The sequence below is a fragment of the Delphinus delphis genome, chromosome 5, assembly GCF_949987515.2.
Source record: "Delphinus delphis chromosome 5, mDelDel1.2, whole genome shotgun sequence".
NCBI classification, from domain to species: domain Eukaryota; kingdom Metazoa; phylum Chordata; class Mammalia; order Artiodactyla; family Delphinidae; genus Delphinus; species Delphinus delphis.
In genome coordinates this window covers 20499896-20518939 of record NC_082687.1, presented here as the reverse complement: position 1 = coordinate 20518939, position 19044 = coordinate 20499896, and the positions used below count along the sequence as shown (strand labels likewise).

Here is a 19044-nt window from a genome sequence, read left to right as displayed (position 1 = left end):
CTGAAAGGCCTCTGAGGCACTTCTGTAACACACTCCTGATTCAACCCCCCTCGACCCCAGACCACAGCCCTGTCAGCTGCCCTGTGTCCCTCCGTCTTGGGGCTCCAGCAGCCTGACCCTCTGCCTGGATAACTCCTGCTCACCCTCTGGCCTCGGCTTGATGCCTTTGCCTCAGAGGACCCTTCCCTGACTCTCCAGGGCAGTCAGGGCCTTGTTATAGATCTCATCACACGCACCCTGTATGTCTCTCCTGGAGCATCCAGCATGGGGCTAATATCTGGTCTCACTGCTGGGCTAGGAGCCCTGAGAGGTTGGGACAGGGTCTGGTTTGCCCCTTCTCGGTGCCATGAGAAGGTAGCCACCTAGGTGTGTGTCCAAGCTCTGTCCCACCTTGGGTTTCCCCTCCCAACTCTGGGTTGGATACAAACCCAGGCATGTAATCCAGCATAAACCCTCACTGTCTTTCCAGAGTGTCCTTCCAGGCAACAAACATTATAGCTTTTGCACCCTGCCTGATTTCATATTTGTTTCAGAGGAAGAGAAATACTGATTCTGATTTAACTCACTTTAATTGCTGCTAAAAGTACCAGCCATGTGCTAGGACCTTTATCTCCTTGATGAAGGAGATGTCATCTCCTTAAATCTTCATTACAGCCCTGCAAAGCAGATGGTATCCACTCATTCTACAGATGAGAAAAGCAGGGCACAGAGAGGCTGAGAAGTTTTCCAGAGGTCACACAGCTGTTATTCGGTGGGGCTAGACTGTCAAGCCCTGGTTTTTGTGACTCAGAAGTCATTTCTTGCCTGTCTAAGCGTTTGGGAATCACATAAGCTGGCTTTTGGAAGAGGTGTGCAGTCTGGCTCATCACACAGAGAAAACACTCCAGGGTTTCAGTGGGCTTGCGCAGTGAGCGGTTACTCAGGACAGCCCGTCTCCCACGGCCCAGCATGGTCCCAGCGACCTGGTTCTTCTGTTTGAGTGAGATTGCACCATCATAGTTAATAAGGTTCTGAGCAGGGAAGGGAAGGAGGCTGTTGTGGGGTGAATTTTGTCCCCCCAAAATCTGTATGTTGAAGCTCTGACCCCCAGCGCCTCAGGATATGACTATATTTGTAGGTGGGTCTTTAAAGAGGTGATTAAGGTAAAATGAGATCATTAGGGTGGGTCCTAATCCGGTATGACTGGTGTCCTTATAAGAAGAGGAGATCAGGACACAGACATATACAGAAGGATGACCACATGAGGACACACAGAGAAGATGGCCACCTGCAAGCCAGTGAGAGAAGCCTCGGAAGGAGCCAACCCTGCTGACACATTGATCTTGCACTTTCAGCCTCCACAACTGTGAGAGAGTCATTTCCTATTGTTTAAGCCACCCAACTGTGGCATTTCGCTATGGCGGCCTGAGCAAACTAAAACAGAGGCACAGGTAGCCAGGAACCTCCCGTAGGATCTGACTCGATGAGGCCAGATTGTTCACAGTTCATGTTTGTAGCCAGGTCATCTTTTGGAGAAAATTTGCTGAAAAAAAGCAGCTTTGCTGGCCACACCCCAGCGAGACTGCCTCCCTGTGCAGGAGGCCTACAGGCCCCACCACACTAGCGTCCTTGGGGGGCCTGTGTAGGGCACCTCGGGCGGTGTGGCCTTTGGCAGAACCGCCTCCATCCTTACTCCGCAGCTGCCTGGTCGCCATGGTAACAGTCCCTCCCCCCCCCCCTCCTGAGCGTGTGCTCCTACCAGGACATCTGGCTAAACCACACTTTGCTCAGTTCAACCAGTGGAGCTCAAGGCCACGTCCTTCTCCTCGTGGAGCCCTTGCCCACTCTCAACACCCAGCTTGCCCAGGATACAGCCAGTCCAGTGAGCCCTAGCAGCAGGGCCTTTGCGGGTGCTGACCCCGGGGGAGAACTCCACATTGTGTGGAGGTGCAGTCACTCCAGGATAGAGTGGGCAGTGTCAGGAACACCGGCTGGAAGTTCAGAAGCCAGGATTCCATCCTGGTTCTGCCTCCACCTCTGGCCCTGGGCCGGTCACCTCCCCACCCTCATCTCCCTCTCCTCCTTTGTGGGATTGGAGGGTGGGCGGTCCCTTCCGCAGGGACATCCAGGTGCCTGACCTGAAAGGGGCTGCCCTCACCAGCCCTCCAAGGGTTTGAGTGTGTTTCGGAGCTCAGTTACTTGCTGTGTCTTTACAAGCGTTTGTCGTGGCATAGCCGCTAAACCCCGTCACAGTAGGTGACACCTGTGTAATTCTCTGGCAGTTATGGAGTGCTTTACAGACCTATTTCTCGCTGGAGCCCCTCGGTGGAACGAACCAGTGATGTTTATTCATTTCATGTGCCTGACTCATCTTATGGTCAGCGGAGATTTGCCCGGGAGATGGGTGATGGCCCTCGTACCGGTGCTCCTGGGATAGGTAAGGGAGACCAAGGCTCTGAGAAGTGCACCTCAGACCTCAAAGGAGTGAGGGCCACAGCAGCATAGCCACCTTCTCTCCAAAGTTTCAGGACCCTCCCAGTGGGATCCCACAGAGCGGCGTGGCTTGGAACTGATCGGCCATGGTGCCTGGGGCTGGTGTCACCCCACTGGCCATGGTGCCTGGGGCTGGTGTCACCCCACTGCGATGCTCTTGGCAGCAAGAGATGAAGGAGTTTCTATAAAAATCTCTGCAAACCTGATGACTCTGCAAAGGCTCACCTGGATTACATTCCTGTGTCCTTGGCAGTAAGAACCATAGACTTCCTTCTGGAATGGAACAGGACAAACCCGCTTCTGCGCTTTACTGACCCCCAGGCGTCTTGCACACTAGCAATAAAGGGGGGCTTCTGTTACAACAGCAAGATTGCAATCCCTCTTCTAAACCTGGGCTACTTCTACACCAGCGGGGAGAGGTGGGCGCATGAATCCACCAGTTTATAAAGCTTGATGGGAACACGGCCACACCCATTCATTTCCGTATTGTCTGTGGCTGTTTTTGCATCACAGAAGCGGAGTTCAGCAGCCTGGACGAGATGAGATCTTGTGGCCTGCTAAACCTAAAATATTTCCTCTGGCCGTTTACAGAAAATGTCTGCCAACCCCTGGTCTAGAGGGTGACATGTTTGCTCATTCACACTTGGCCACTGAAGGAAAAGGGGACTGGAGCCAGACAGCTGCCCGAACCAGAGCTATCTTCCCAGGCCCCCGGGTGCCCCAGGGAGGCGGCAGCCCCTCCTGCCCACTTGTCCACGCTCCTGTGGCTGTGTTTTTCCTCTCGTGTTCCTGGAGCCTCAGCTCACACTGGTCCAGAGAAGCTGAGAGACTGGCCCAAGGGAGGCGCCGCATGGATCTAAGGCAGATTTAAGCCACTTGCCTGCAGTGTTACGCCACATGCCTTCTTAGGAGTTCACTTCCAAAGCACCTACTCCTTGCCAGGCCCTGTCCTCAGCACATCACGTGCACCATCTTAATTAATCCTACCGCTACCCTAGGAGGTAAGGCGTACCATTGCCATTTTGAACTTGGGGTAACTGAGGCACAGAGAGGTTTAGAAACTTGCAAGCAGACAGAGCCCGGATTCAGCCCCAGGCTGTCAGGGGCCGGAGTTCTCGTCCCCACTCTGCTTTGCCTCCCAAGTCACAGCACACTGCATACTGCATATTGCAGGTTCCGGAACTCAACTTAGTTCCAGTCCCAGGCTGGTCCCCCTCTGCCTGGCCCCGAGCAAGTGGCTTCTCTTTGCGGAGCCCTCATTTCCTCATCCACAGAAAGGGGGGGGCACCTCACTCACACGTGGAGAGGATTGAACAGACACAGATGTGAAGCCATCTGATCAGCCCGCAGGGCATCTCAGGTGGGCACAGTCTGGTATAAACTGGAGCTTGGGGTATAAACGATCTTGCCTGCACCCAGAGGAGTGAAACAGATGATAGGTCAGCCAGTATTTGCAGCCTGAACAGAAGGCCTTCTCTTGTGGGTGGGGAGTAGGGGAACCCAACCCCCGTTTTAGGGAGTTCACTCTAGCTGAGACTGGGGGGCTAACCAGAGGCGGGGAGCCCCACTGAGGCTGAGGCAGCCTGGGCTGAGGACCAGAGCAGAGGGACCTCCAGGTGGACGAGCACAGGCCACGGAGGCAGGTTGGATGTGATGGAGGGAGAGGGAGGGATCCAGAAGCTGCCCTGATTCCTGGCTCTGCGTTTCGGGGCTGGGGCTGCTAAAACAGGGAACTGCAGGGAAAGAAGAGGTCTGGCATGGAGGTAGAGGAAGCTGTCCGTGATAACTAGCATTGCACCCATGTCTTTTCCCCAGCTTCCAGGAAGCAGACTGGGTGTCTGAGTTCCCAATGGATGCCATAACTTTCCACAAACTGGGCAGCTTAAAACACCAGAAATCTATCGTCTCACAGTTCCAGAGGCCTGAAGTTTGCAGTTAAGGTGTTATCAGGGCTGTGTTCCTCTGAAGCCTCCTGGGGAGGATCCTTCCTTGCCTCTCCCAGCTCCTGCAGCCCAAGGCATCACCCCAGCCTCTGCGTCAGATGCCACATGGCCTTCTCCTCTGGGTGTCTCTGTTTCTCCTTCCGTGTCTCTTATAAAAACACTTGTCATCAGATTTAGGGCCCACCCAGGTAACCTAGGAAGACCCCATCTTGAGATCTCAACTTGATCATATCTACAAAGACCCTTTTTCCAAATACAGTCACATTCACAGTCTCTGGGGGTTAGGATGTGGACATGTATTTGGGTTGGGGGGGCAGGGGGGAGGCACCATTCAACACACTGCACTGGAGGAAAATACATCGCGCCCAGCCAAGGGGTGTGGACCGGAGCTAGTCTACCTTCTCCCTTCATCCTCCGCGCGTGACCTGCTCCCCTCTCCGCCTACCTGTGTCTGACAAACTTTCCTAGGGGGGAAAATCATTCTTAGCTGCCAAAGTGTGATTGAAAGTTAAGCAAAAGCCATCAGACACTTGGAGTACAACTAGATGGGAAAATAGAACATGAATAATTCATCCAGCTTTGCCGGGGGCGGGGGGCTTGTGAAGGAGTCTAACTGTGCTCCTTCCCAAGAGAGGTCAGTCCTGCCATGAAAAAAGCCCTGGCTACACGTGGCATTCACGCAGCTGCTTCTGAAGTGGGCATGGGGGAAGCCACCTGTGGGTTAATCCTCGAAATGAAAGGGCGTTCCAGGGTCATACTCAACCCCTGATTTTGCAGATAGGGGAAACTGAGACTTACAGATGGAAGTGATTTCTGCATGTGGAACTGAACATTCCAGAGAGAGGTAAAACCAGACCCTGGCCCAAGGCCCCCAGCTTCCAACCCAGCACTGGTCCTGCCAAAGTCCAGGCCACTGTGTATGGTCAAGTGTCTCAAAGTCCACAGGCATGTGGCCACTCAGGTGGGAGTCCCGGAGGAGTGTTTGTGGTGTCTGTTTGGGACGTAATTACCGTGCTCTGGGGGCTTCTCCGCACCTACTTCGCTGGTCAGGAGTCCGTCTCCAGGCCCCTGCTCTGTGATGTGGCCATGGGGATTCAGTAGGGACAGCCCCTCTCGATAATTTGGCTCTCACACACCCGACGGCCAGTGAGGAGCTGGGCACCCACAGGGAGACCCTCGTCCTGTGACGAGCGGAGCCAGAGGTCTTGGAGAAGCCGTCCCGGGACTGGGTGATGGTGGACCCGGTTGGATGGCAACGCCCTGAAGGATGCTGTGCTGTCCTGGAGGTGCTGGGTCAGGCTGTGGGCCCTGGGATTCAGAGGCACACATTGGCCATGACTGTGCTTTTGTTTTCCTCCCCCAGCATCAGGTGGAAAGGAAGCTCTGTGCTTCACATCATCTTTCCCCAGCACCCACTGTATCCAGTCCTTTGTTTGAAACAGCAAGAGAGATTCCCCGAGTGATGCGTAGGCTGTAAGAGCCGTGGTCCACGGCTGTTGATGGGACCCAGGCATTGGAGACTCTGTCTCCTCAGCCCATGCACAGGGTCCCCGGTCCACGTGGGTTCCCCCCTTGGCCGACTCGGTGTAGCCCTGGTTCAGGCATGTTAGCTGTAGAGCCTGCAGACATGACTGAACCCCGCAGATTAGCCATCATGGCCTCGTTCAGAGTTCTAGCAAGTGTTTGCAGAAGGCAGGCCAAAGCTGAACATGGTTGTTGTGAGGCGGTCAGGGGCGGTTGGAGTGCCGGGGGTCACGGGAAACAGGCAGCAGGAAGCATGTGCACTGTAATCAGGCAACACCCATTTGCTTGGCTTTGGCCCCTATGTGAGCCTGGAACCAGTGTCTGGGGGCCTGAGAGAGGAGCCTTCACGCCACCACACTGCCCTCTCTCTGGCCACTGGCGTCCACAGCCTCCCAGGTTAGAAAGATGGTTCATAAACCCCAGTTTCGGTCTCCACGAGCCAGAGTTTAGACATCATCCTCTGATCCCTTCTCTGTTGGGCTGGATTCCAGAACATCTTGAGGCCGGGAAGGAAAGAGTTTGGACACTGACGCAGTCAAGAGGGTTAGGTGACCCTGAAGTAACAATCAGAAAGTCTCAGAGGTGACAAGAGCCTGCTGATGGGCCCTGCGGCTCACGGCACAGCACGTGCTGGCTCTCAGACCTTCAGCCTGGAAGTGACACGCATCACTTGTCACTTCTGCCCTCCATTCATGGGCAAAAGCAACAAGTCACAACGGCCCGAGCCCCCTCAGGCCGGGTGACGGGTCTCCCTGGGATGCTGAGGGAACCACCTACAAGGCGAGGCATCTTCACTCCCTGCGGAGGGTATAACCCTGGGAAACACGGTAAAAACCCACGTCCCCTGACAAGCGACACAACCGGGACTCAAACCTGACCTGCGTGCCCTAAGGCCCGGCACTTCTGTTTCTCCCAGGCCCTCTTTGGCTTTTGTGTCCCAAGTCCTGTGGGAGAACCTCAGTCCCCGTTTGCAGAACATCTGACAGGTGCTGTAGTCGTGCGCATTTCTTAAACGACGGCACTTTTTCTCCAGACACCATTTGAAGTTCAGTAGGAAACTGAAGCCGTTCTCAGCAGGCAGAGCCCATGGGACATCACCAGCGGGGGCTCAGGCTGAGAAGGATGGGGCTACAGGTTGATGTTGATGGAATTCACATTCCAGAAGTCTTGGCTCTTTTTCTCTCTCAACCTTTAGTCTCACTTTTTCATGATTTAATCTCTGCTTCTTATCGTACCAGAAAACCACAGTTTCCTGGGAAACCAATTCAGGCACTGACGACATAGCTCCTTTTTTCCCTCTCTTTCTATTTTGATGTGATTCTAAGTTTCTGGTTAATGGTGTGCTCTAGCAAGCAAGATTTGAGCATCTGCACAGAGAGCCTCCTCTGATTGCACAGATTCAACCATCTTTTCTGATGTTTTATAAATTTTACTGTTTATAGAAGTCAGAAAATGCCTCTTTCTTACTGAGAGAGGAAGCAGCCTGGGGCAGGTGGAGGAGGGGGTGCTGACAGCAGATGAATGTCAGAGTTTCAATCAGTATTTTCCAGATAATAAAAAATAGGGCTTCCCTGGTGGTGCAGTGGTTGAGAGTCCGCCTGCCGATGCAGGGGACACAGGTTCGTGCCCCAGTCCAGGAGGATCCCACATGCCGCGGAGCGGCTGGGCCCGTGAGCCATGGCCGCTGAGCCTGCGCATCTGGAGCCTGTGCTCCGCAACGGGAGAGGCCACAACAGTGAGAGGCCCGCGTACCGCAAAAAATAATAATAATAATAATAGCAACTGACATTCGTTGAGCTCAGCGATGTGTTAGGCAGTCGCCAAGGGCTTTGCCTCTTTTCATCTTCACAGCAAACCTATGAGGATAGAACTGTTAGCCCATTTTACAGATGAGGAAACTGAGGCATGGGGAGCTGGTTGGATGGTGGGGGGACTCACCCAGGATCACACAGCCAGGAGGTGGCAGAGCTGGCATTCTCTGAATCCAGAGCTCACATGAAAAGAAGAGGGAGGAGGGGGCATTTCCATAAGAGGGAACAGGCTGTGCAGAGCCCCCATGGGGCTGGGGAGACCAGAGACCGAAGGTGTCGCTGTTCGAGAGGAAAGTGCCTTTAGGGCAGAGCGACTAGTAGGATCTGAAGCCAGAAAGGTAGAGAGAGGCCAGGGCATGCCAGGCCTTGGATGCTACAGCAAGGGGTTATGATTTGCTGTTGTAGGCAACAGCGAATGGACAGGAATCCAGCCTCACCACTTACTGCTGAGTCACCCTGGACAAGTTGTTTACCCTCTCTGGGCTCCAGCATTTCAGTCAGAGATACTTCCTTTCCAAGCAACAAAATTCTTGACGCTAAACAGAAAATGGACTTAGTGGGTCCTATATTTAACCGTCCAGGGGTTACCGTTTTCGGGTGAATCCTCGCCCAGGATTCTAAAGGTACTGACAGATCTTTCTCTCCATCCACTCTGTCTTCGGGGCGGTCTGCCCCAGCCCCAGGCTCCGGGTTTCCCCTTGTCATGGCAGCAGATACAGTCCCTTCCTCTCCACACCACCCAGCCCGCAGAGATGACAGAGCTGCATCCCAGCGTTCCCAGTATTCCAAGTCTGGAGCCCCTCCCCTGGCACATCTGACACCAGATGCTTATCCCTCGTGGTGACTGTGAGTGGGAATGGAAGGCACGGATTAGAGCTGAAAACCCAGAAAAGCAGAGAACCTTTTCCCCAAAGCAGAGTCTTGATGCTGTGGGCGGAAGGGAGTGGGTGCGGGTGGGGGTTGGGGGGAGGCGGGAGGGGAGAAGGGGGAGGGCGGGGCGGGGGCGGAGGGGAGCCAACCGATACCTGTCCACTCAGCTCAGACACGATTCACAGAGTGACAGGGAGAACTGCAGTTGTTCACCTAGTGTGTCCACAGCCCAGCATGTAGTAGGCACTCAACAAACGCTCCTGGCCTCCTGCTTGGCAACTGAAAGAGGAGGGGCAGAGGGGAGAAGCCTCAAGGGTTGCCCTGCGTGGGGCCGGGCGGCGGATGGGCACTGGCTGGAGAAAGGGCACAGGTCAGGGAGGAGGCGGCAGTCCCGCCTTATGGGAACAGTGGGCAGGCATCCAGAAGGGACAGCCAGCAGTTGTTTGACGACAGTCAGGTCTGCAGCTTGGGGACTGCGTGGCGGGGTGTTTGTCCAGGAGTCTCAGGAACGGAGCCAGCTCAGATGCGGGGTAGGTGGGTGTGCCGACGAGAGGCGTCGGGAAACCCGAGGGTCTCCGAGCTGGCAAAGGCAGAGCCGCGAGGGCTCCCTTCCTTCAGCGCCCCTTCCTTGACTCGGCCACCCAGACATCGTGGACATCAAGCCGGCCAACATGGAGGACCTGACGGAGGTGATCACCGCGTCCGAGTTCCACCCGCACCACTGTAACCTCTTCGTCTACAGCAGCAGCAAGGGCTCCCTGCGCCTCTGCGACATGCGTGCGGCCGCCCTGTGCGACAAGCACTCCAAACGTAAGTGCGCATGCCCAGCGGGGCACGTCTGGGTCTGCACTTGTTGGAGCTGCAGTCCCCCGTCCACGAGCCCCAGGGCTCCTCCAGCAGAGCCCTGGGAACAGCCCCTCTCTGTGCGCCGAGGCTTCTCCTGAGGGCTGAGGTGTCAGCACTCAGGGTGGCGAGGGCAGATCTCCCTCTCTGGGTGGAGCGAGGGCCAGCAGGGCACACACATCCATCCAGGCAGGCTGTCTGTACCTGCCATGCTCCAGGCACTATTCTTGACACAGGGGTGCAGCAGGAACCAATGGACAGACAATAAACTCCTAACTAGGTGATGTGATGTCCAGAGTGGTGAGTGGTGTAAACAGCTGCCAGAAAAGCAGAGTACAGGGAGGGTCACGTCAGTGCCACTGACTGAGGAGGTTACAGTGGAACAGCCTCTCTGAGGTGCTGAAGAAGTGCGCCATGCAGATCTCTGGGGGAAGAATCTTCTAGAAGGGGGACACTGCAGGGGGCAAGGCTCCAAGATGGGAAGGCACCAGTGTGGCCAGATGATGATGTCTGTATAATGGAATATTTAAAATACTGACATTTAAAATACTGACTTAGGAGGTTTTTAATGACATGAGGGAATGATGTTTAAAGATTCCATGGGGGAGAAAAGCAAGGCAATGGCTACTTCACTGAAAGAATGGAAACAGAAAAGCATGGGAAGAAATACTTCCAGAAATTGTCCCTGAGTGTGTGTGCAGGAAGGATGGAATTTAGGGAGAATAGAGATGGTTTTGTGTCCGCCCACGCTGCTTAAATGACGTTCTTCGTGGGCTGGATGTGAGAGTCAGAGCCCCTCTCGGCTTCTGTAACTGTGTTAGCTGGTTCCCTGGGGTCTGAACAAGCAGCCACCCACCAGGGCGGCCACCACTCATACATTTCCCCAGCCCAGGCACACAAGCATAGATTCCAGGCACGTCCTCGTCATACGCCCGGTGGTGTGGAGCTGCATGTGAATCAGCCCACAAAGTCAAGTGCAAGAGCTGTAACTTTATTTTGATGACTCAACTCCATTGAATTTCTCGTCCGCTCTCCTGGGGCTGTGATGAGCATTAATTAACTATCGGGCCATGGAGGAGTCTGCCTCTCGAGAAGTTCCGGAAGGCTTTGGCACGGCCAAGGTATGAAGGGAGGGACATCGCGCCTTTTGACTACCAGGGGCTTTTTCAGTGGCTGGTGACACTGAGGGCAGGAAATTTTTGCATAAATGCAAAAATTATGCTTTTGGCATAAATGTTCCTAGATGAAGTTAGCCTTTAATTTTCTTTGCCTACACTCTTTGCCCAGTTTTATTAAGAAGATTGTTCTCTTGTAAAATGAGCTGGCTGATTTCTCTTTTTTCCCTAGAATATTTAGTAGAATATATCAGCTCCTTGAAGTCTTAGTAAAACTCAAGTGTAAATCTTTTTTGATTATCGGTTTATATAGGTTTTCTATGAGAGTTAATTTTCATCAAAAATGTATTTTAAATTTTTCTAGAATTTTCTTTTCATTCTCAAACTCAATACTTTGCACTTTCTCATTAATGCCAGTGACAGGATTGTTCATCAGTCTTTGTACAATACATTGCAGCTTCTGTTTTCCTTCCCTCATTTAATTTGCCATAAGTTGTGAGTAGAGGAGATATCTGCCCTGCTGTCTGCTTTCTCCAGATCGCATTTGTTCTTAGCCCTCGTCTGGCAAGCAGACGATTGCCAATTAGGTAGTTATTTTTAATCAGAACAAATGGTTGTTATTGGAGCCAGGTCTCGTTATAAGGAGACTTGGAGGTTAGGACCCATTCTTTGCATCTCACTTCTATATATTTACTTAGTTACTACTCAGAACTCAGGGGATGGCTGATAGAGACACCCCCAGAGATGAATGGTCACAGCATCATTTTCTCAACAGATAAGACCGTGATTTTCTGTTCTCTGAAGGAAGGGCATCCCGGATCACAAGTGGATCACGTGTTGACTTCTGCCGTTGGGCAGATGAGGAAACCGAGGTCAGAGAAATGCAGTGGCTTCCCCAGGCTCCTCCCCGTCAAGGGCAGAGCCAGGAAGCACGGGCTGCTGCTACCCAGCCCACAGCTTGCTGTCTTTCTCCAAAGCAGTAGAAATCTGGGTCTTTTGTCTGCTAGTCATTATGACAGGGTAACCATGGAAACGACTGTGCTTGAATCCTCAAAATAGACAGTTATTTCTGCTTTTCACAGCACAGAGTCTGCCAAAAGGAAGGGCTGTGCCGAAGCGCGAAGATTCCCTAGAATAGGTGGTAATGACAATTGCTCCCCCTGGTGGAACCCCTACTCTGTGACAGCCCGATGCTGGTTGAAGCAGGAACCGCAGTTAACATTGGTCAAGGGCTTGCTACACACCAGGTGCTGCTCAAAGTTTACATCTCATTAAGTTCTGAGAGCTACCCTATGATGGAGGTACTCGATTATTCATTTTATAGATGAGGAAACCGAGTGTATTGGTTTCTTCTGGCTGCTGTGACAAACAGTGGCTGAAAACAACACAGATATATTCTTTTACAGTTCTAGAGCGCAGAGGTCTAAAATTTAGGTGTCACCAGGCCTGCATTCCTTCTGGAGGCTTCGGGGGAGAATCCGTTTCCTTGTCTTTTCCAGCTTCTAGAGGTCACCCACGATCCTTTTCCATCTTCAAAATGCATCACTCCAACCCCTGCTTCCATCATGCCATCTCTTCTTCTGCTTTTGACCTTTCTCCTTCTCTCTTATGATTACAGAGGGCCCACCTGGAGAATCCAGGATAATCTCTGCAGCTCGAGACCCTTAACTTAACATCTGCAAAGTCTTGTCATGTGAGGTAGCATGTACAGGTTCCAGGGATGAGGATGTGGCCGTCTTTGGGGGCCATTATCGTTTATCACACAGAGGCACAGAGAGGTTAAGACATTTCCCTAAGGTCACACAGCTAGGTGGAACCAGGATAGAGGCTCCAGTAGTCTCATGCCTATCAGCCTGTGTTCTTTCTCACTTAATCTTCACAGAAGCCTTGAGAACAAAGAACTCTTATGGAAACTGTGGATGAACCAGTTTCATTTAAAGGGTCTGGGTGGGGTAGACTCCCAGGACTCATCCCTGGTAATGGATCTGGGATAGAAAGACCAGACCTAGCCCCCCTCTGTTGGAGAGGCTCCAGATATCTGGGGGCAGAGCCAGGGTAAAGCCCCCAACAGAGGGCACAGCCAGGGCCTTGTAGCTGGATCCTGAGGCCTGTGTGGCAGGAGCAGAGTCGGGGGAGGTGGGGGTGAGGTTAGAGGCGCACGGAGAGAGGAGGCTCCACGTGTGGAGAGCAGAGGGTCCACATGCAGAGGACTTTACAGACCATGGCGGGGGCTCTGGGTTTACTCTGAAAGGACAGGAGCCACAGGGGGCTTTGCCTGGCTGTGTTTTAATAGGAGGCCCCTGGCTGCTGAGAGGAGGGCGGAAGTGGGGGCCAGCTGGGAGATTAGCCCAGTAACCCAGATGAAGGATGCTGACGCCCCGAGCGGCCTGGGTGCGGTGAGTGGAGGGGGTCGGGTCGTGCATCCGCACGGAAGGTCAGCTTTGCCCACGGACTGAATGGAGAATGGAGGGTGAGAGAGGGTGAGGGGTGGCCGCAGGCTTTGTGCAGAGAGAGGGTGCCTGGCTTTATGGAGCAAGCAGACTGGTAAGTAAATGGGAGCGTGACAGCGGGCAAGTCTCTGAAGGCTGTGCGGCTGCTCTGATGTGGTCAGCTTTAAATTAAGGTGGTCGGAGGAGGCATCTCTGCACCTTGAAGAATGAAAGAGTGAGCCTGGGACGAGAGGCGGCAGAGGGAAGGGGGTGAGGGGCGTGCCGCGAGAGGGGCTTGGCTGCAGTGGGGTGAAGGGACAGCGGGGGACCACAGTTGGGGTGGACGTTATTTTGTCCAACGGGGTCCATCACACGGTGCTGAGCAGGGGACAGTTATAAGCAGAGAGTTCATTGTGCCCACCGCCTTAGAGTGACTGCCTGTCCTGGCCCTGCTGCACGGCCTCAGCCTTCCCGCTGGCAGGGTGGCAGGGGCGGGAAGGTGGCCTCGCAGGAGGCACCTCCTCCAACAGTGGCATCGTGCGGGAGCGACAGGTACCCTGTGATCCACAACCCCACTGCTTCTCCCTCTGCTGCAGGGACCACCTCCCTACCGCAGCTCCTCCTGGAGCCCAAGGTGGGAAGGTGGGACTAGGCTGGATACGTGTGCTCGTCATTCAAGTGGAGGTTCTCGTATGATATCAGAGCAGAGGAGGGACCCGTTGCCAGGGCAGCCAGGAGGAAGGACTGGGCAGGACCCGTCTGCTCCTTCAGGCCCGTCTCCTCCTGTGCTCTCCACCTCCGCAGACTGCAGCCCCACTTCCGTATGTCCGTGTTTCTCTCCAGGGTTTCACTGCCCTGCGCCATTGTCCCAGAGCGTATGGCTCAAGCCAGGGCAGTTCTTCCATCAGCCCTGAACCTCCCTTCATCCCAGCCCCATCTGATCAATTCTGCCTGCTCAGTTTACCCCCCACTTCCCGACCCATGCCCAGAGAAGACCACCCACATGCTGACAATGAGGAGTGGCACATAGCTGGTGCCACTGAGAGGGACACAGAGCAAAAGCCACGGGCTCCCAGAGGCCACTTCTAGCAGATACAGGTTTCACTGCTGTGCCTAGATATATAAGTGGCATCGTACCAGGTGGGGAAAGAAATATGTCAGGAAAGGCACGGAGAAGAGGCCACATGGGCAGGCAGCACCAGAAGGTTCTGTCCACTCTGTGAGCAAGGCTGGGCTCTGAGCCTGGCTCCAGGCTGGGCAGGGATGCCGAGATGACTGATGACAAAGGCAGAACCCCCTGCCCCAAGAGCTCACAGCGCCATGAGGTGACCAGGCATCCTCACTGATGCCATACAAGAGGGCACCCCGGGGCTGTGAGGGCAGCAAGGGTGAGCATTTCATTTCTTTGGAGAACATCTGGACAAGCTGCACAGAGAACAGGATGTTTGAGTTGGGGTTCTGAAGGATGTACAGGAGTTGGTGAGAAAGACAGAGGCTAAAAATGGGAAAGGAAATTTCAGGGAGAGAAAACAATGTGAAAAATAACTATAAAAACAGTTAGGCAGTTTTATTGAACAGCTACTCAAGTCCGTCACTGGGCCAGGTGCTTCCAGGTGTTACCTCTGAAGGTCTAACCATGCTTGTCCTCCAGGTGAGGAAACTTGGGCTCAGAGAGGTTAAGGGGTTTGCCTGAGGTCACCCAGAGCTTGGCTCTGCCCTGCTGCCTGGTATATGGCCGGGCAAGGGTTAGGATAAGGCGAGCGAGATGCCTAAGTCACAACATTGAAGGAGGCATTCATATAAGGCGACCCCAGAGTGACTTGTTCCGTGTGGTGCCCGAGGGGTCTTGCTTGCCTCACCCTGTTCGAGGCCCTGGGAATTTGGGTATGTGAAGCTGGAGCAGCAGGGCCGGTTGGGGCCCAGTTAGGAAGGAGCTTGGCCGCTACACGTGGGATCTTGAACCTTAATCCTGCGGGCACTGGGAACCATGGAGGGCTTTAAGCAGAAGAGGGACACATCAGAGTTGTGTCCAAGGCTGGAGAGGAAGGCTGGCCCGCACCTCAGGCTTCACTTCTGTTTCCTTGGATCATGGGTGATTCAGAACCTCCCCAGGGTCCCTTCACTTCACTTAGGAGAGGGTGGCGGGAAGGGGGCTCCTCACCCTTCCCCCGTGTGTGACAGCGGAGACACCCAGAGAGGAGGATGCCATTGTCAGGGAACCAGCTAGGGCCACGAGAGCCTTAATTACGCAAAGTTATTTTTTAAAAAAAAAGATCGGACAGAGATTTCTGCTGTTTCGGAGCCCTCCAACTACAAAATAATTAGGGCAGGCGAGAGAGGTGGGATAGAGCCCACCACGAGTGACAGGGGCTCTGGGATGCAATTCTTTGAACTCTTGGCAGCAATAATTACTGTGAGATGTCCTTAGTGATTCCGTCAATTAGAAGGGAGACCCTCTTATCTCTTATTAATGGCCTGGGGACGTGCAGGTTGTGTCTGGGGGGAGGGGGAGGGATTGATACGGAAGATTCTGCAGTCTTTTGACAAAAAATACTTGTATCGAAAATTTCATAGAAATATTTGACAAGAAAACGAAGAACTTCTAGGTGTAACTTTTTTCAGGCTTGTCAATATCCTTCCCGCGAATCTTTTTCAGTTCTGGTGCTTTTGTGCTTAAAGAAACCATCAGAAGTGCCCAAGTACAGCCAGAACTGAGACTGCAGTGGGCCGTTTGGTGCTTCTGTTTTCAACTATGGATTAGGTCATCCTCTCAGCCCTTGACCTTTGTGGTTTCCTGCTCCTTAAAGCTAGCAGAAGACTCAGCCCCTGGCTCTGTGACATGCAGTGCAGATGCTCCTCTGTGATTTTGGTCCCCATCTGCCTACCGAAACCCCACAAAGCGTGCCAGGAGCCCTGCAGGGTGCAGGGCGGAGGGAGCTGGACCAGCCCTAGTGGTTTGGGTGGAGGCTGGAGGAATCCACTGAGGCAGGCGAGGGGTACAAAGTCGGGGTGCAAGAGACAGACCCCGCTTTATGCTTTTATATCTTACCTTCTGTCTGACGCCTAGCAGCAGAGATGCTAATCCAGTCGAGAGAGAGTTCCTGCCACGTACCAGGGGAAGTGCTGGGGGCTACCCAGATCCCTGAAGAGAGTTTGAGGTGCATCTTCTTTCAAACCCTCTGCCCCATTTCTCCCAAGTAGTAGGTCTCTACCCCTGTTCATTTAAAGACAATACAGAATCTCAGTGCTTTAGTTTAAGTAAGAAATCAAGGATTACATTTGTCCTTATTCCGGGCATCTGAGAGAAGAGGGAAATGGCATTGATTTACATTTTTTGGCTTAACAAAGAAAACTTACGAATGTTTATACCTGCAAAAATAAAGGTGTCAGTGTACCAGGGCACAAAACATGATTATGTGAGATGACCAATCAGAATGCAGAGGTTTTAGAGGCGAAAGGTGACCCACAAGGAGGTCTCCTCCCCGCTGCAGGGAGGGGAATCCTGGAGAAAACCAAATCTTGCCATGCCCTTCCGTTCTCCGAGCCCTTCTGTGGCTCCCTATTGCCTACAGGATGACGCCCTTCCCACGGCTTACAGCCCCTCGCTCTCGCCTTTCTTAGCCTACGTGGCCTTCAGCTCATCCCTGTCTCAGGACCTTTGCACATGCTATGACTTCTGCCTGGAGTTCTACTCCCTGGTATCTCACTTCATTCACGTCTCTGCTCAGATGTGCTCTCCCATAAAGGCCCTGTCTATCCAAATCACCAGCCCCCATGTCTCTCTGTCTCCTCACTTACTTTATCTTTCTTCCACCATGGCCCAACGGTATTGCATGTCACTGAGTTTTACTGTCTGACTCTGGGAGGAGATTGTGGGCTTCAGGAGAATGGGGGTGTTGCTCACTGAAGCCTTCCAGGGCCTCAAACAGTGCCTGGCTATGGTGGACGCTCAGTATGGACTGGTTAACTGAGAGGATGAGTGAATGCATGTAGGCATGACCCCATGAGAGCATCCGATCGGCATGAAATGTTTCCAGCCACCCTGGAGAGAGGAGCTGGGCAGGAGTTGTATCTCTGGGAAAGGCAGGAGCAGTGTCTACCTTGGACAAGAAGAAGAACGGGTTTCCAGATTGGGGGTAAGGGGCTGGGACAGACCTGGGAAGTGGGATATGGGACTTTCCCACATAAGAGGGGCCAGCAGGAAGGGCACTCCTGTGAGCCTCTGGGGACATGTGATCAGCTCTCTGCTTCCCTGTTTTAAGCCTGGAGCCTCAAGACAAGCAGGCAGGGCAGCCACTCAGCCGGTGCCCATGGGGACAGCTGGACAGGTTATCAGATGTTTAAAAGTCCTTCCAGACTGGCTGTAGATGGCTGCCAACCCACCACCCATCCTCTTCCCTGACCCCCAGGCCCATCCATGGCCCAGGTCCTAAATAGTCAGCAGGGACCCTAATTTCCATCCTGCTGCAGCACCAAGGCCACTGTAGGATCTGATTGTCCAGTGAGGTGGGCAAACTACTGGGACAGCCAGCAACAGACATGGAACTTAGAAGAGCTTGTCCTGCTGCATGGGGACCTCCTTGTGTCAGGAAGTCCTGGCTATGGGGGACAGCAGGGAAGGGATGCTGCTGGGGGAGCCGCTCACTGCCCACTGTGGGATCTCTGGTAAAGGCAGCAAGCTATTGCCTTCAGGGGTCAGGTAAGCAACTTCCTGTGTGGAGCAGCTGGTCTAAAATAATAGGAGGTGGGTGGCAGGCAGCAAACGGGACTCAGGCTGCATCCGTGGTGGCGAAGTTTGATTTTGCTACAACCCGCACGGCAGACAAACACAACATACCTATGAGTGGGGCTCGGCCATGTGTGCCCAGTGCACCATGAACAGAGGCCCCAGAGCCAGTTAGAACCACAGGCGGTGCCCAACCTAGTCCAGGACGTGGTCCAGCACCTTCGAGGATGCCCGGACACCTCACAGTCCTGGCATTTGGCATCACCAGCAGGAGGCAGCAGAGAGCAGCACATTGAGTTCAGCTCTGGGTTCAAATCCCTCCTCCACCACTTTTTCCAGCTCTGAGGCCATCCATGCCTCAGTTTTCTTGGCTATAAAATGGGAATATTAGTGGTACCGACATGATATTTTTATTGTGGCGTTAGATAAGGTAACACACGGGAAAGGCTCAGCACAGAATCTGGCTTAGAGTAAATGCTCAATAAACACTGTTCCAAGAGCTGGTTCTTCCCTCCTTGGAGGATCCATCTGGGCCTGGGCCTGACCTGTATTTAGTTATAAGTTTGATGAATGAATAAATGACCTACCGCATGAGCACAGATTGGAAATGGAGTCATCTGTTGTTTGGACCCCATGGGTGGGAGCAGCCCAGTGACGGTGGTTGTTTTTGTCTCCGCAGTATTTGAAGAGCCCGAGGACCCCAGTAACCGCTCCTTCTTCTCAGAAATTATTTCCTCTGTGTCGGACGTGAAGTTCAGCCACAGCGGCCGGTACATGCTCACCCGCGATTACCTCACAGTCAAGGTCTGGGACCTGAACATGGAGGCGCGGCCCATAGAGACCTACCAGGTGGGCACTGATGCCTGGAAAACCTCGCAGCCCCTCTGCGGGTGGGAGACCCGCTGCCGCCTTCCCTGTGCTGAGAATTCACACTGAGGGGCTTTCCCAGCTATGGGGTGGCTTTCATGAGCCCATTTTGCAGGTGGAGACACTGAGGCTTGAGAAATCAGACAGCTCATCCCACATAGCTCAGCCAGGGACAGGAGAACTTGCTCAGCCCCGCCTCACGGGAAGCTGTGTGTCATGTGCTTGCTGGCTCCTGCCCCGAGGCAGGGCTGTGACTAGGTCTGCAGTCCAAGGTCCAGGGGACAAAGATGAGCATCAGGCCAGGCTCAGTTTGAGGGTGCAGACGATGGCTTCCCTCCCCTGGAGCCGGCGTCTGCAGTCCTACCATTAACGCAGGCTAAGCATTGCCCTCTCCCAGGGAGCATCCTTAGCTAGTGATACAGTGGTGAAATGGGAGCGTGGTAC

At 53.6% G+C, this 19044-nt stretch overlaps 1 protein-coding gene across 2 annotated transcripts in view; it reads left to right on the top strand.

The window, feature by feature from the left end:
* The window catches only part of PPP2R2C (protein phosphatase 2 regulatory subunit Bgamma), a 138063-nt gene that overhangs the window by 103920 nt on the left and 15099 nt on the right, over nucleotides 1-19044 (top strand). For both annotated transcript variants that reach the window (XM_060012070.1, XM_060012069.1), the window contains exons 6-7: nucleotides 9266-9430; nucleotides 18413-18582. In XM_060012070.1, the coding sequence (XP_059868053.1) occupies nucleotides 9266-9430; nucleotides 18413-18582 (335 nt within the window). The remainder of the gene's footprint in view (nucleotides 1-9265; nucleotides 9431-18412; nucleotides 18583-19044) is intronic.